The following is a 17,523-nucleotide window of genomic DNA, read 5'->3' as shown; positions in this document are numbered from 1 at the left end:
AACACACACATACATTGTGAATATGGTGCATTATAGTTTATGGCTGCCAGGCAACCACATGCTGTAAAACCTGTTAATCTCCTGACACATTGCACCTGACTGGTATACTCCCTCGTGTTTTGTGAAAGGTGGATGTTTTTTTTAAAAGGCATGGAGCTGTCAATCAAATGGTTTCCTGCTGTTTGAACTCAATTCTATATCACATAGTGCCCAATGTTTCCACACTCTTGTATAGGGTGTGAAACTCTCTGAATGAAACTTGAGAGAGCAAACAGCCTTAAGACATATACAGTTCTGTAATAAACCACACCTCAAACCTGCACTGGTTAAATATGGGCAAGAACTTGTGCATCTTTCTGCAGCACGTAAGCTTAAACGATTAGTCAAGTTAGCATGAAATTGCTAATGAGAGGGATCAGCACAGTGTAATTGAGTGAGAAATTGGTAACACTTTGCAATAAGGTTCTATTTGTTAACATTAGTTAACCACATTAGTTAATATGAACTAACAATGCATAATATTTTAGAGCATTTATTAATCTTAGTTAATGATAATTCCACCATTACTAATACATTATTTAAAACAAAATTTGTGGGTTAAAATACCCTGTGAGTTATAAAACCATAGTTACATGAAAAAAAAAATATATTAAATCAACAAATAAATTGAGACAGCAACATTTTTGCCATAGTACCACAGGTTCTACAATGTTACTTTGGTAAAACCATGGTACATTTTCATAAGAGAATTTCTATATCATGTCTTTTTTTTTTACTCCCCAATTTTGCATGCCCAATTCCCAATGCACTCGAAGTCCTCGTGGTGGCGTAGTGACTCGCCTCAATCGGGGTGGCAGAGGACGAATCTCAGTTGCCTCTGAATCTGAGACCGTCAATCCGTGCATCTCATCACGTGGCGTGTTGAGCACATTAGCTTGTTGGTGGCATAGCACGTGTGAAGGCTCATGCTATTCTCTTTGGCATCCACGCACAACTCGCCAAGAGCCCCACCGAGAGCGAGAACCAAACATTATAGCTACTAAAAGGAGGTTACTCCATGTGACTCTATCCTTCCTAGCAACCGGGCCAACTTGGTTGCTTAGGAGACCTGGATAGAATCACTCAGCACACCCTAGATTCGAACTCGCGACTCCAGGGGTGGTAGTCCGTGTCAATACTCGCTGAGAATACCCAGGCCCCAGCTATAGCATGTCTTGAATTGCATTTCAAAATAAGATGAAATATAAAATGCTTCTTTTTCCAGTCAAAAATATAATTTAATATGACATAATCAACCTAAATGCATTAGATTACAAAATAATGTTTTAATGGTAAGATCAGGTAGAAATAGCTCTTTAAAGTAACAACTACTGTATCATTCATCTGTGAGGGAACAACGTCAAACAAGCCACAATTACAAAGAATAATCCTGAAGAGAACAGAATTGCCACATTGTTTTCACTCGTTTCTAAATACAGCTCTACTGCACGTAGACACAGACACCAGCACTTACCACTGGTCTGTGCACATCCCAGAAGGCTCTCTCCTGACTGTCCAGTATTTTCCTCTCAATTTTGTCTCTTTTCTTATCAACTCTGTAAAAAAAGAACACAGAACCAAAGCAATTATAACATTTAACTTCCAAAAGACAAAAGAACATGCACTGAACCATGCAACTGAGATGAAAAGTTATAATGTTGCCTATAGTTCCTCTGCAAAGAGAAAACACAACAGTGCTCAGAAATGAAATTTAAAAAAACTTGTAACGACATCCGAAGTGACTCACGAAAAGGGTTCAGAGCAATCCAAAAATAACTTTAACGTACAATGTATGTCCAATGGACATTAAAAATCCAATAGAGTGACATAATGACAAACTTTATGAATACCAGTGATTCTTCAAATATCTAGCAATTGATTACATGAGCTAATCCTGAAAACCTTTTCATTTTTGCAAAGTAAAGAGTCACTTCCCTGTGTTCTGCCTGACCTCACTGGGTGGCCTGGCTTTCAATTGGCATATAAAGCAACAGTCAATGAAAGAGAGGGAAACACTGAAATACTCACTTTGCTTGAGCCTCTGCTTGCATAAATATGAACTCCCATTTTCTTGCGAACGCCCGCTGTAGTCGTGCTAAACTCTCCTGGAAGTAGGTAATAAACAACATTTGGGCAATGTAAGAGCACCTAACATTTCAAAAAACAAAACCAAAGAAGATACGAAAAGAGGATACTTTTAATGGATCAATCAAGAACACTGTGAACCCGTTCTGTACTCCAATACAGTATAATGTTTGGTTTTCTATGATATATAAATATAATTTATTTATAATAATTAATTTTATAATCAATTAGTTTTTTCCATTCAACTTTATTATAATTTTTAAATACGGTAAATTGTTTCTTTACATATTGTGTCTATAATGCACCTCTGTTCTCTGAAGATCTCTAAACCCTTAGGCTAAAAATGTATTAACAAAAAATCCATGCTTTGGTTAGACTTCATAATAATGTCAGAAATACAAAGTCTAAAACCTGCATTCTACAATTTAGGAGAAAGAGGGAGAGAGAGAAAAAAAGAGAGAAAATGTGATCAAGAGAGAAGAAGAAAAGATGAGATTACTTACAGCTTCGTAATCAGCCAGTTCTAGTCGTGCTTTGTTCTGCATTGTTCTTTTGCACAAGTACACAGCTGCAGATAGAAGGCAAGAGGTGTGTGAGTGCACACTTACAGATGCGCCATTGGTGTGTGAATGTGAGTGTGAATGTGTGTGTGAATGGGCGAATGAGACACACTGTAAAGCGCTTTGGTAACCTATAAGCTTAAAGAATGACGCTATATAAGTGCAGATTCATTCATTCATACAGACGCACACACCTCAGGGATTTCAAACAGGCTATACAAAACATTTAGTTAACATTTAACATATTTAACACCAGCTTGTCAACTGTACTGCATAACATCTGAGTGTTATTCAGACTGTAGAATTCATAAAATTGCATTACAGTAATCAGAGACACATACACACTTGCATACTCATACCATATGACATCATTCATATTCATAGGCATTTGTAAGTAAATTGAAAACAAAAATGTTTGTGTGTTTGGATAGACAGTGGAACATACAATATCAATGTATTGTCAGTCTTATTTGTAAACCATATTACAGTACATAGAGTATGTACGTACAACTTTAGATAATAAAAAATCTTTACAAAACCTCTGTTTGAAACTAAAACTAGAGCACTTTTGCAAGGGTGCAGTACCACAGCAAGTGACTGATTTATTTATATATATATATATATATAATGGGCTATTGGGCTGTATTAAATGCAATTTAATTCTGAATTTCTTCACCGGTTATGGTGTAAATTGGCATCCTGATATTTAGTACATTCCCTATAAACACCAGTGAAATAAACAAACACAACACATTCATTAGAAGTTGGATGTGTAAATGGACTGTATGCAATGAATTAAAACAACAGAAATATTTCTAGGACAGTGACACGTTCCTTTTAAAGCATAGAAAATATGATTCTCGTCAAGTTTTGGATGTACTGTGCATTCTGCTAAATTACAGAGAATTTAACTGTTATTAATCATTTTCATCTAATGACAGACTAATCATGGTTAGTATTATAACAGTAATTGCATAGGCATGCTCTCCTACCGGTCAATTTTGTAATGTAATTAATTTATTGAAACACAAAGAAAATAAACCAAATATATTTCTAAATTCAAACAACACAAATTAATATATAATCAAAATAACAAAGTGTTCAAAAAAAGCATACCCAATCCAAAAAAATTATCTTCTACAACTCCTTTCACAGACACCTTTTTCAGTGACATAAAAATCACTCTATGACAACAGGTGGAAAAATACCAATACCCAATAGATTACAAATACAATTGTAAATACAAATATAATAACAATTTATAAATAAACCATGAACTATAGATAGTTTAGCACAAATCTCATACATTTGTATTTCATAAAATGGCAATTGATAGGGAGATCATTTTATGTTCCACTATATTTTCAGAGTTTGAACATGAACATTTTTACCACCTGCTGGTGGAATCTCCAAACTGCAAATGCAAGAACTGAGTTTGGACCTCAGTTCAACAAACCTGCTTTTAAAACTTTTAAGTGCAATGACCTTAAATTGCGCTTTGCGCCACTTCATTTACATAAAACACAACCACAGTTTGTGCGCATACACCTATAGTGAGCACAAACACTCCCACCCATGGCCACTTGCACAATTTCTTTTTTTGCACAAACTTTTGCTCAGAATCAGCGCACTCACGAAAATTGGATAAGACGTTGCGCACAGCTGTTGTGCACGGTTAAGGTGCACAGTCGTTGCGTGTAGTACTGCACTTCCATGAAAAAAAGAGTCCTTATTCTGGTAACACATCTCACAAAAAGACTCACCGTAGTCAGTGTTCTCAGGTTCCCAGCAGTTTGAGGGCCAGAAATACGGAGTCTAGGGGAAAAAAACAACAAAATGCACTACATTACCCATTATACAATGTAATGTGCAAACTGAAGCAGTTTAATTCATGTTTTCCTAAATTCTTTATTTATAGAACATATTCTTTTTAAAAAAAACAGATTATATTAAAAAATAATCTAAAGATTTTACGATTTTTGTTTTATGTTACAGTGTTATTGTACTGTATATATTATTGTGTATATACAGTACATCAGTAATTGCTAAGTAATGGGGGTCAGTCCATCTCAAGTGGTCCAATAATTGTAAAGTTTGTTGCTTGGCCATTTTTGAGTGATTACTTCTATGTATTGTAATTGCAAAACCATTTTTATTTTTTGTATTTTACTTGGTTTAAGCATTACGGCCATCTGTGTTTCATGGGACATGACAAATTTTGGTTATACAGCTGTTTACAGAAACCACAATATCTATGCTCAGGATGGTCTTAGCTCCTTGGAACAAAAACTGATCTCTTTAGCACATTACTGGGTACATGAACATATATAAACATTGTGCACATTAGTGTTAGAACTGTATGAATGTAATGCTCAAGATTTCTTGAAGTTCCACTTTTAGGGTCATTTTATAATTGGAAGGGTTCGATTTTTTTTTTTTAAATTCCCCTCACTTTTGGGTTGAATATCTCTGGTGGGGAATCAGACAGGAACCAGAAATTTTCACAGAAATAAATCATCTATAGTAGCATTATGATGTAAATATTTTGAGTTTGAGATTCCACTGGATACAGAGAGGGCTAGTAGAAATACGGGGAAAATCCTACTTTATTCATGCATTTTGAGAAATTAACAGATGTATTATAAGCATAACAAAAATAAACTGTATTTTACATGTTTACATGTACATGTTTTATTAGAAGCTGTGAGATTTCCTCACTCAGTCTCTCTGAAATGTTGTGGGAGCATCCGGTGACAGTAGTTAGTTCGGCATGTGCCAGTTTTCCTAGAACATTGTTTATGGGAACCCACACTTTGTCCTCGAGACATTTTGAATGAGGTTCTTAGTCCAAGTGGGTGGAAGAATTTAACAAAAACATCACAGTTTTCCACACTGATGTCCTCAAACAATGGTGTGACTTTAACACATTGAGTTTCTCAGCCAGAATTCATCCCTAGAGAGAACGATAATGATCAGATCTGCTCTGTCAGTCATAACCCACTGCTTAAAGGTAATGTTATCAGGAAGTACCATTCCTCCTGTCATTCATCAATCAGAATCGAATATTACAGAGAGCCGTGTAATAATTAGTTCTAATGAACAACATGGACACAGTGTGTAACTGTTTTGTAGAGCTGTTTGTTATGGTATTGTTAATGCTGTAATTAACTGTTATAACAGAGAATGTTCCCTCTCTGTTTAGGTTTTGTTTCTTAAACCAGCTGACCTAAAAACATGACTGACCTGAAATCTGTAGAATGTGCCATCATCTTTAAGGGTGAGCACATGGTCAGAGATGGGGAAGAAATAGCCATGAGCTGCCATCAATGTGCCCACATGAAGAGCCTCAACTAGAAAGAAACAACATTGTTATTAGTGGTCTAAGCATGATGGGAACCATATTGTTTTTGTCAGAATAAGTATTATTACTTATGAGTGCGAAACCTATGTTGAAAGTGGATTGATTCGATTCACATGTTTTAGATTCTATTGAAAACATATTTTTTAACAAATTCAACACTTAAAACACAACACTACATATTTATTTCAACTGATTGCATTTTTTTTTTATATAATTATTTATTGTATACAGTCTTCTTATTTTGTGCATACTATATATTTTATATTAATAGGTGTATATTGTGTTAAGTGTAAATCAGATGTTTATTGTAATTGTTATACTGCTATGTTGCTTAGAACTGCACCCAAGACTTTCACCCACTGTTGCACTTGTGTATATGGTTGAGTGACATTAAAGGGATTGGATTGATAGCACCACAGAGATTTACAGCATGTGGAGACTCATGCTACTCTCCGCGATCCACGCACAACTTACCACGCATCCCATTTAGAGCAAGAACCACTTAAACATGACCACGAGGAGGTTACCTCAAACTCACGACACAAGGGGTGGTAGTCAGCATCAATACTCGCTGAGCTACCCAGGCCCCAATTATTAGGATTCTTTAAATACTCCTTTTTTTCTTAAGCAAGAAATGACAAAATAGTTTACTACACAAATATATATTTTTTCTTTCTTTCTTTTTTTTTTTTTGGCAAATTCGGAACTATTCGATTCACAATGAAGTTCTATTAGGTTCAATTAATGATTCGAGTTTGTATTTTTTTATAGTGAATTTATAGCATTCTTTAAATACTCCTTATTTGTCTTAAGCAAGAAAAGACAAAAATTGTTTATAACACCAAAAGCAGCTTGAAAGAAAACACATTACATATAGGTACATACGAGCTTCTAGGAATACAACAGAGTGCAATGTGCTGAAAAAATATTTCAGACCAAAGCAGAACTACAAAAGTATTTAATATTCCATATTTCACTATAAAAAAAATCCATTCTTTTTTTTTTTTATGTTTGATTAATTTGCATGACTTTTCTAGGCCTGGAAATCCAAAAATTTAAATTCTCTGATATTTCCAGGTTTTCCATGACCAAGGGAACCCTGAATCAGTAAAAAAATTAAATAAAATCTAAACATTACATCAGAAAATTAAAATCATATAACATCGTTCAGTTTTCTCAAGGTCTCATATAAGGAAATGAACTACTTCAATTCAAAAGTTTTCTGCATGCCAAGTCCCCAACTAAACAATGACACCAGTAAAATGAAACCATTTATCTTATAGATAATAATGACTAAGTTTATTTTAAAGCAAAATTTAAAGACCAAACCATAAAGAAATGCTAATCGTGTGCAAAATGACTAAGACGCCAACTGTGACTCGTGAAATAAAGGGGGAATGGCAGTCAATTGATTTGGTTTTTCAATGACTGACTCTTTTTACATTTTAAATTGTATCACCCCAATCAAATATTTAATCACAACCTTTTGTATTAGAGCAAAAAAAAAGAAAAAGAAAAGCCTTTTCCTGTTTACTATTTTAGTCTCATCCAAATAACTGATTCTCCAGTAACATGCTCAAACACCACCACAGCTCCTCTGTTGAACCCATACCAAAGGGAGTCATGCATCAATAAATTAATATCTATTAAACCTTTACAATACACTGTAGTGTTTACGATGTGTGTGCACATTACAGCATGTGTCTGTGCTGACTACAAATGAATACCCTTTTATTTTCAAATGTGAATTGTGCTTTTTGCAGCAGTTGTTGTTTTGGTAAGGTCTCATCACCAGGTATTTTCTAAGGTAAAGCAGAGTTATCATCAATGTCCAAGAGAAAAGAACCAGAGAGACAGAATGAGAAAATGGGGAGCTCGGAGATGAAGCCAAAAAAAAAAAATATATATAAAATTCTTACTTTCTAACTCTCCAATGTTCCTGTTATGGTCTATTGAGTGCTGGGAGAGATTTTATACACTTATGTGTTCTTGTATGGGTAGAGCCCCCCTCACAGGCTTATAAAAACATGTCAAACCTCTCAGTGGGACTCTAAAGTAGAGAAATACACCCATACTCAGAGACAAATCAAATTTCACCGGTGGGCAAACACCTCTTCATCTTCTTTCCTTTCACAATCCTTTTATCTTGTTTCCTTCCACAGTAAGACTCACCTCACTTTCATGACTCTTCATTCATCACTGAAAAGAACATCATGGCAGGTAACCAGCATTTGTGTGTAATGTTTGGATGCTGGCCTTAAAGGCATAGTTCAACTGAAATTTAAAATTTGATCTTTTACTCACTATCATGTTGTTCCAAACCCATCTGACTTTCTTCCGTAGAACTCAAAGAGTGATGTTAGGCACAATGTTTAGTCAAAGCCACCATTCACTTTCATTATATGGCAAAAAAGATGCAATGGTGATATCAATGGTGACTTAGGTTCCTAACATCTCTTTTTGTGTTCCATGAGGAAAGAAAGTCAAATGGGGTTTGGAACAATATGAGCCATTAGCTATTAGCCACTGATGTCAGTTACTTTTTTTAAAATGACCTCTTGCCCTCCTCTCATCCAATAAAAGGATAAACAAGAATTCTGACATTAGCTGTTGGGCACCAACTTACTTGAATTATGAATATGCATACCCTAAATATATTGTCCTTTCAATTCTGATTTTGATTTTTAGAAAAGGGAGCATATAAACATGATCTCATGAGAATTCATTTGTATTCTTACATAAAGTTTGGTTCTAGCAAACGTGCATTCTCTTATGTTTGCATAGACACTGAAACGTACAACACTGACATATTGAAAGCATCGAAACATCATCATTTTAAATATTAACACCTATAGAAAGGAACAAAATTTTTACATGTACTGTTTGAACTGATTAATATTGAATAATTCATTTAATTGCATTTAATCTATAATCAATGAGATTAGTTAAATGACATCACATTTATTTAAAACAGTTGACATTATAATGCACTTTAACAGTTTCATTCAGTTAGGTGTGATATCTGCTGCCCCATACAACGTTTTAAAGGATTATATCACTTCATATCACTTATATCACAGACTAAACTTTAAAATGTTAAAATAAAAACACTTTAATTGTTTAATAATTTATTACGCATTTAATTGTATTTTTGTTTGTCTTGGGACAAAAAAGGACTTTTCAGAAAATGACAAAAAGCACCATAAAACAATAATAACATTAATACAGAAATTTGTGAGATATAATCCAAATCTTCAGATTGCTTTCTGTGAAGAACAGACACAAATTCAAGCATTTTATTCAACAATCTCCATCTCCCTCCACCAAAGCACTGTCATGTTCATTGGCTCTCAAGTGTCTCATGACCATTTGCGACATGCTGTATTCTGCGATGTATATGTTTCAATGAGGTATCACAGCGCTATATGGAGTGCATCAGGAGAAGATTTACAGTAATTAATCATTTCAATTTCACCCTCTACCTTACACAATACTAATGCATGCCATAACGGAGCACATCGGATGCAGCGCATAGCACTTTGGGCAACTTTTGTACAGAATTTAATATTGTTTAAATGTGGTTATGTTTAGAGTCTGGGTTAGGGTTAAGGGATCTAAAATGTTTATAAACAGTAAAAATCTACAAATATATTTATAATCGATTTGTGTATTCAAATATATTTGTAATGGATTTGTCAATATTTTGTTTCTAAAGCTGTAAATATGTACAAAAAAAATATGTTTTAGGTGATTTCAAACATCCATATTGTACATTTTTGTGTCTATCAAAATGTAAAAACATGTACGTTTAAATGTTTCAAATATTAACATACAAATAGCTGAGTATATGTACGTATAAAAATTAAAAGAAATGTATTGTCAAACTACAGTATGCCCTTCACAGCTGTAGCACTATTACTGATGTCATGAGAGAAAAGGCTGTATTACCTTGGTCTTCAATACCCAGATTCTTCAGCAGCCACTGAACAATGTCTGAACCTGGAAAGTAGGAAGTGAAGATTGATATTTTCATATGAGAGTTTGAATGGTTACCATGATCTATATTGTATGTGCCTGGATCAACATTCTTTGCTGAAACCACAAGGAAATTACTGTCAGTCATAACATTGCTAACATAGAATTAGGGTCAGTACTATTGACTGGGATAGAAATGTCATAGAGGATTGCACTAATTTACAATTTCTTTGACAAACAAAATATAACAAACAAAGTATCCAAAGAGAATCCCCCGTTTCACATTTGTGTGACTTCATCGGGAGACACTATTTGAGTTTATCACATCTTTACTGTCTAACTATACAGAAAATAAAGTGATTTCTGGATTACTACGTCTTCCTTTTCCTGGGGCGCGTGGTCATTTGTTTGTGGGAGAGGGAAAGCGGTAAGGCTTGTCACCTGGGCTTTAATTACAGCCCAGTAGACAAACCTTCATTCATCCTTATACAGCCAACGAAGGCAGCTGTGGCATGATCATGTGTCTGTCTGCAGGAGAAGGAAAGTGGTAAGGCTTGTCACCTGGGCATTTTTTACAGCCCAGTAGACAAGCCTTACCACTTTCCCTCTCCCGCAGACAGACACATGATCATGCCACAGCTGCCTTAGGAGGCTGTATAAGGATGAATGAAGGTAGGATGAAATAAGGTGTTTTTTAAACAGTTCAAATAGTTCCATTCATCCAAAAACATTTGTTTAAACCATTAACTGATAAGGCAGCTGCCTACGTTTTCCGATGCAGCAACAGTTCGTATAAAACAGCCCTAAACAAACAGGTGTAGCTCCGATACCGCCGTCCTCCATCTGTGTTGTTGATTTTGTTGTCGTTGTTGCTATTGTAACGCGCGTGCAAATAACGTCAGAAAAAAATGGTCAACACTAGATGACGTCACTATGGTGGTTCCTTTTGTGAATGCAAATGCAACAGGGGAAAAGTCTCATCAGGTGTTCTGTTCCTCATAAGAATCAGGACTGTATGTGGGAAAGGGCCTAATGTTTGCAGCAGTTCTGGATGCTCCAAAGAGGATCTCAGACTCAGCATAGCTTCACTGGAGTATTTTGTGGATGAGCAGAATAATCTTTACCAATGAACCCTAAACCCCTCTGTGCCCTCTCGCAGACTGACTACCTAGAATAAACCATAAACTATTTCTTGCATGTGTGCCTATATAAATACATGTTTATGAATCTAATTGCTATATTCCTCACATCAGCTCTCAGTTCAGGTCTTGTTTAAAGAGGAAGTGTGTTATTTCTGCACCACAAGCAGTGATGGACAGTAGTTTCTCTACAAAAAGCAAAGCTATTAGCTTAACTACATTTCTCAGTAGTGAGGTGGTTGCTTCGCTAGTTTTCAAATCAAGCAGCTGGAGTAGCAAAGCTATATTTTTGATTAGGTAACAGTATAGCATAGGCAAATGCTTCACCGATACATCATGTTGTGTACCAATTTACGGTCACCACTTTTGAATCAGAACTAAAGATGTCCGCACATTTAAGTCAGTTGTTTACAATGAATTGGTCACACGTGATAGCTAAGAGGTCTGAATCGGTTCGCGATTCAATCTGAATGACTCCAAAAGATCACACGCCTGCTGCTGAATTGTTTAGAGTGGTTTCTGACTGATCAACACACTAACTAAAAATTTCAAAAACAAAAGGTAACGCTGGTTGCGGTGTATATTAATCTACAATAAATAGAAGCCAAATCTGCAATACGTCCTATCGTTTGCACGTGTGCAGCTGTTGAACTACTGCAGGTAACAACATTTTCCAACCAAAAGAGTATCAATTTTGAAGCCTTGACAAAAAACACATAAAAAAAGTACCATGGTATTACCATGTTTTTGGACATGTACCATTACCTAGGAGCACCATGCAAATACAATAGCATATGAATATGTAACAATATATCAAAGTGTGATGGCAGTACTAGGGCATTATTTGTAAATACAATGGTATGTGAATACGTAAATCACATATCAAAACAACATGGTTTTCTTTGAGGTGCTTTAAAGAACCATGTCAGTTCGAATGGTGCATAAATACGGAGGCTGTATGTCAAAGTATCATGGTATTACATGGTATTACCATCTGATAACATTAAATGTTACTGCCATCGAGATTCATGGTATACTGAAATGTACAGTACGTAGAGTTGTTATATACAGGAATGTGCAAAGGAAATTATGTTCAAATGGGAATATGGTTTGTACATCTGGTAGTATAAATATGTAACTATATATTAAAACAAATAAAAAATGGTGATTTTGCACATTAAACACATGGGTTTGTATAGAAAGCATGTATAATTATAAAAAAAAATGTTTTTTACATCCATATATACATTTTATATAGCTCCATTCTCTATACATGTATACTGTATTGCACCATACTGTGTCATGGCTTTGACTAACATTATGTGAATATGTCTTTTAAATGCTTTGTCGATGACCGTATGCTCCGTGCACCTATATATGCTTTCCGGACCAATCGACCCCTGTATTCACATAATATGCCGAGTCACTATTGCCTTCAGCACTGAGAGCCATATCCCCAAAGACAGGAGGAGCAAGAAAGAGTGAGACTTTTTAAAGCATAGAGATGAAAACACTGTTGTGTAAGAGCTTGAAGCTGGCCTTTTAATGAATCCTCGGTGGGTCCACAGTCAGAGGAAGAAGAGATTCTCCTTCTGAGAATTTCCCTCTTGCTTCCTCCTTCCTAATCCTCACAATCTGCAGTGGATTATGGCATAGTAACATCAAATTTACTTCTCTTTTTCAGTCTCTAAACAGTAATCTAATTATCTAAATAACAATGATACAAAACAATAATTGCATCTAAATTATTGATGCATCTATTTATGGGGATTGTTTTCTTTTCCTTGTTTTGTTTTTCAAAGATGTTAAAGAAATATCTATTGGACAAAAGTACAGTCACATGGTCATGAGTACTGTACATAACATACTTATTTAGCAATAATAACCAAACAACTGCACATCTACTTTACAAATATATAAATGGACTTTAAATATTGTTTTGAGGAAAAAGATTGCGGAATGATGCAAGAGATATGAAACAATGCTGGAAATTGGTTGACTGATAACTATTAATTATTCATAGACAATTTTTTAGGTCTGGCCACGAGTTCATTCTTAAGATCTGGCTGAAGGAAAAACATAACTTAACCTTAAATATATTTTGAACAACTTTACTTCAAAATACAACCAATCCTCATTTTAACACAACAGGACTATTTTCACAAACTATGAAAATGACAAGGAACTTAAGATCAGCTAAAGCCCATATCTTTGACAATATCAACCCACATAAGAAAACAATGGCCATCGAATACGAAGTATAAAATGTAAAACTAACAAAAAGAGAAATGGTCTATCATCCCTCTATTATTCTCCCATTCAGTGAAGGGAAAATTAGCCTTTGTCTTGCAGATTTCATTTATTTACACACAGGAGCCAGTGCAGGAGACATTTGTCGAGATAATCATTAAATGGAGAGAAAACTGATCCGATGATGTTCGGGATTGAGAAAGCTGACAAACATCTATATATAGAGCAAAGACACAGTCAGAATATACACAGATCAGCTACAACATTAAAACCACCTGCTTAATATTGTGCATGCCCCCCTCATGCCACTAAAACAGCACCAACCTGTATCTCAGAAAAGCATTCTGAGATGACATTCTCACCACAATTGTACAGAGCAGTTATCAGAAAAACATCCAGTCAGGGGCAGTTCTGCGAATGGAAACCTCTTGTTGATGAGAGAGGTCAGAGAATGGCCAGACTGGTTCAAACTGACAAAGTCTACGGTAACTCAGATAACAGATCTGTTAAGAATATCATCTCAGAATGCTATTCAGATATATTGGTTGGCACCATTTGCAGCACAAGGGGGACCTACACAATAGTAGACAGGTGATTATAATGTTGTGGCTGATCGGTGTATACGTATATGCAGGTTCAGTGGCTCTTCACTAACACTTTTTACAAGCTCTACACACCATGAACAGTCGAGATAAGTCCGTTTAACACGTGAGGCATGGAGCAAAAAAGCTAAATTTTCTTTGAAGGCTCACTTTTCATCGATTACTCTTTTGTAAAATATAATGGTGTATACGAGTCCACATGTAGCAACTGTTGTGATAATACATTTTACGTCTAAAGCACTGCAGAAAAGTAATTGCATTTGTTTGAAGATGCCATCCAATGTGCTCACCTGTGCTGGTTCATGTTTTAAAAGCAGTGCCACTTTAATCAAAACGATTGGCAAGCCACCAACTGAATTGTCCTGCTCTACAGTTATGTTAAAGCATTAGCATTATAAGACAGCATAGCTAATGGTTAAAGCTTTAATTACATATTTGAAAATAGCAAAGCAACTGGTAAACATCTTTGATTAGCATGCTAACAGTATAGCCTAAGGTGAACATGCCAACCAGTTGTCTTGCTATGCTATCCTAGCAGGACAGTATTGTAGACATCAACTCCACTAAACTAACAGGACAATAATTTAATTGACAGCATGAAACAGATGCTGTTCATAGACGATCTTAAAAATAACCCAGATTATTCCATTAACCGTGCTTTTAAGGCCATTTCTGGCTATTAGAAATAAAAGGTGCACAGCATAATTTTTCCTCATTAAGAATGTTTTGCCACTTAACAATAGGCCAATACATTTAATCAAATATACTCACATGAGGAAAAATCCAGTCATATCAGCAGCCTTATAAAAAGTTTTATTTGCCCAGCCAGCAAAATACTAAATCTTGGTAACTGTGAGAGGAAGTGAAACATACATTTTTAATTAATTGGTCTGACAAACAGTTTTCCTCCCCCCATTAATTTTAGCACACGCAGTGCAATGTAGTTTAAAACAATGTTTATTAAATAGAACTACATGGCTCAAATAACTAGAAATTTACTACAAGGCAGCTTTTTATGTTAAGCTATTTTACCAGAGACCAATCCAACTGAAATTAAGTTGGTGGATGCAGTATTCCCAGATCCCATCAGGCAATTGAAGAAAAAGCAGCTTTGGCTCCACCTTTTATACCATTCCAGGAATAAATTGGACTGTACCACTTTGCTCTAGAAAGAGGGTTCCTCATGATGTTCATATCTTTGCAATAGTTTATGTGATTAATTTACGTATTAGAATAGTTATGTTTATATCTGTTAATAAACGTAAATGTTACGGTTATTTTTAGAGAGATTGTTTTCGTTTCATTATTGAATATTGTTATTTAACACGTACCTGTATTTTGTGTTGTGGGTGAAACAGCTCTAATTAAATGTTAGTTGTTTGAGGCAGAGGCTGAGTTCAGAACTGCATACTCACAATACTACTCATTCTATTTCTGCCATAGACATACTGCATTGAAGGAGTGGTAAGATTAGTATGGGATGTATGCCATTCTGAACCCAGAGTGCATTTTGGTCTCTTTTTTTGTCTTTTACCCTTATTCTTCAGGCGTATGATTTATATTTGTTTATAGCTGCTTTTGCCAGTTTTCATGATTTATTGCTTCAAGACAATTATTATAATTGTTGTTTTTTTCACTGTATTTTTTTTATTTATTTCTTATCAACCTCTTTCTGCTTCTTAAAATAAAATGATCCTCTTTTTTACACTACTTGTGTCTCGAGTCCAGTTCTTGGTCAGCTCCATTACATTAACTATCCCACTCTTCCTCCAGGACACAAAATGAATTACTCATGGTTGGCTGCAAATCACACAATTCTACAATGTAATTGGCATTCGTTCATGCTTATATTTGTTTGTACAAGTCCAAGACAACCTTAAATCTGAATAAATTATGAATGAAGTAAAATCATCTATTCATTCAAACTCTGTTCTTTACACACAGAATGTATTGTGGCTCTCAACCAGAACTCTGCTGGCCAGAGCCCTTTGATAGAGATCAGGACACGCAGGGGTCAGCGACTGTCGCAGTACCACAGAGTTCTGGCTGAGTTTTCAATGCACTGGTTTGCAGGCTTGCTGTGGGGCACTGGTTCCCACAGAATACTGCTTTCTCTGTGTCAGTCAGGAAATGCAGTGGAAAGAAAACAGATGTATGAGAATTACCAGAGAAGACACTGGGAATCTTTGAAAGGAAACTCTTCACTGTACGAATAGGTATGCCATATTTTTCATCCTGCATCCTGGCAACAACATCCTCCATCTGAACAAGAGACAGAGAAAAACAGAGACATCAGGCTAAAGAAAGAGAGCACATGCATTCAATGCAGCTGCAACACGCAATAGAAATACAACAAGAATACAACTCTGCATAAATATTCTGTGAGGCGTACAAAATGATTTAGTACTATATAGTAGAATGGAAAATCATGCAACAGTCATGCACATACACACTGTCACAAAACAAACATTATTATGCAGGTAGTTTATCAATTGTAGACCCCATTTTTAAGTAACACTAAGGGGGGAAATTCACTAAGAATGTTTTATCACCCAATTCATTAAAGGAATTATTTAGTGCTACATGCAACTTTTTTGGTGCAATTCCCAATCTTCAGGGTTGGTGCTGAATGCTATAATACAGTAGTGGGGGAAAAGGAGACTACTGTCATTTAGCATACTTTACAAGGACTGTACAGCATCACTCCAGCAGTCACCTGAACTGGCTCTTTAAAATGTTAAAAGTGTTCTCAACTACACCGTGTGTCTTTATATATGACTGCTATAAAGATCTTATCCATCATTTAATCATCATTTTATGAGTTACTAATGCCATGACCACATGTGCCGGTAATAGCACAATGTTAATTGTGACAATGGCATAGAGTTTTGTGAATAAACTACATCTATAATATGCCTAATTTGTCTTTGTGCTGAAAAAAAAAAAAAATAGTTTAATTTTAATACGCCACAGCGCTATTTCAAGGCATATAGTGTCTGGTTAAACTGGATTGCAGGTGGTTATTGAATAAGACACAAGTTCATAGGCCATATTTTCAGAGCGCTAGCGTTAAGTGCAGTGCTATGCCATAAGTCATAAGGGCAAAGTCAGTGTATTTTCGTGCAAACATATGCTAAGTCTAGGCGCAAGTGGGTTTGGCGAAATCTAGGTCTAGTACAATTTAATTTGGTTAATTTAATAAACAAAAATCATCACTTTCATAAGAAGTTGGTAGTGCAAATGGACTGCATGCAATGAATTAGAAAAATGGACACACAGAAACTGTTATTCTTGTCAGGATTTGGATGTACACTCCAAAAATGATAGGGAATGTAATTATAGGGAATGTAAGTATTATTAATAATTTTAATCTACTGAAACACAAATTATGGCTAGTATTAATAGTGATTGTTGCGGCACGCACTTCATTTACACTTTAAAAAAAACTACAATTTTATCGAAATAACGAAGTGGTCAAACAAAATCATACCAAATCCAAATATTTTATCCTT

At 35.3% G+C, this 17,523-nt stretch overlaps 1 protein-coding gene across 3 annotated transcripts in view; it reads right to left on the bottom strand.

Moving 5' to 3' along the window:
* Positions 1–17,523, bottom strand: part of LOC127662224 (regulator of G-protein signaling 7-like) — a 67,433-nt gene that overhangs the window by 9,470 nt on the left and 40,440 nt on the right. For all 3 annotated transcript variants that reach the window (XM_052153327.1, XM_052153326.1, XM_052153328.1), the window contains exons 3-9: positions 16,177–16,273; positions 9,994–10,044; positions 5,928–6,034; positions 4,448–4,499; positions 2,628–2,692; positions 2,068–2,144; positions 1,514–1,595 (exon numbers count right to left, since the gene is read on the bottom strand). In XM_052153327.1, coding sequence (XP_052009287.1) covers positions 1,514–1,595; positions 2,068–2,144; positions 2,628–2,692; positions 4,448–4,499; positions 5,928–6,034; positions 9,994–10,044; positions 16,177–16,273 — 531 coding nt within the window. The remainder of the gene's footprint in view (positions 1–1,513; positions 1,596–2,067; positions 2,145–2,627; positions 2,693–4,447; positions 4,500–5,927; positions 6,035–9,993; positions 10,045–16,176; positions 16,274–17,523) is intronic.

The sequence above is a fragment of the Xyrauchen texanus genome, chromosome 22, assembly GCF_025860055.1.
Source record: "Xyrauchen texanus isolate HMW12.3.18 chromosome 22, RBS_HiC_50CHRs, whole genome shotgun sequence".
Taxonomy (NCBI): Eukaryota; Metazoa; Chordata; class Actinopteri; order Cypriniformes; family Catostomidae; genus Xyrauchen; species Xyrauchen texanus.
The sequence above is the reverse complement of the archived record's forward strand: the minus strand, read 5'-3'. Positions and strand labels throughout refer to the sequence as shown.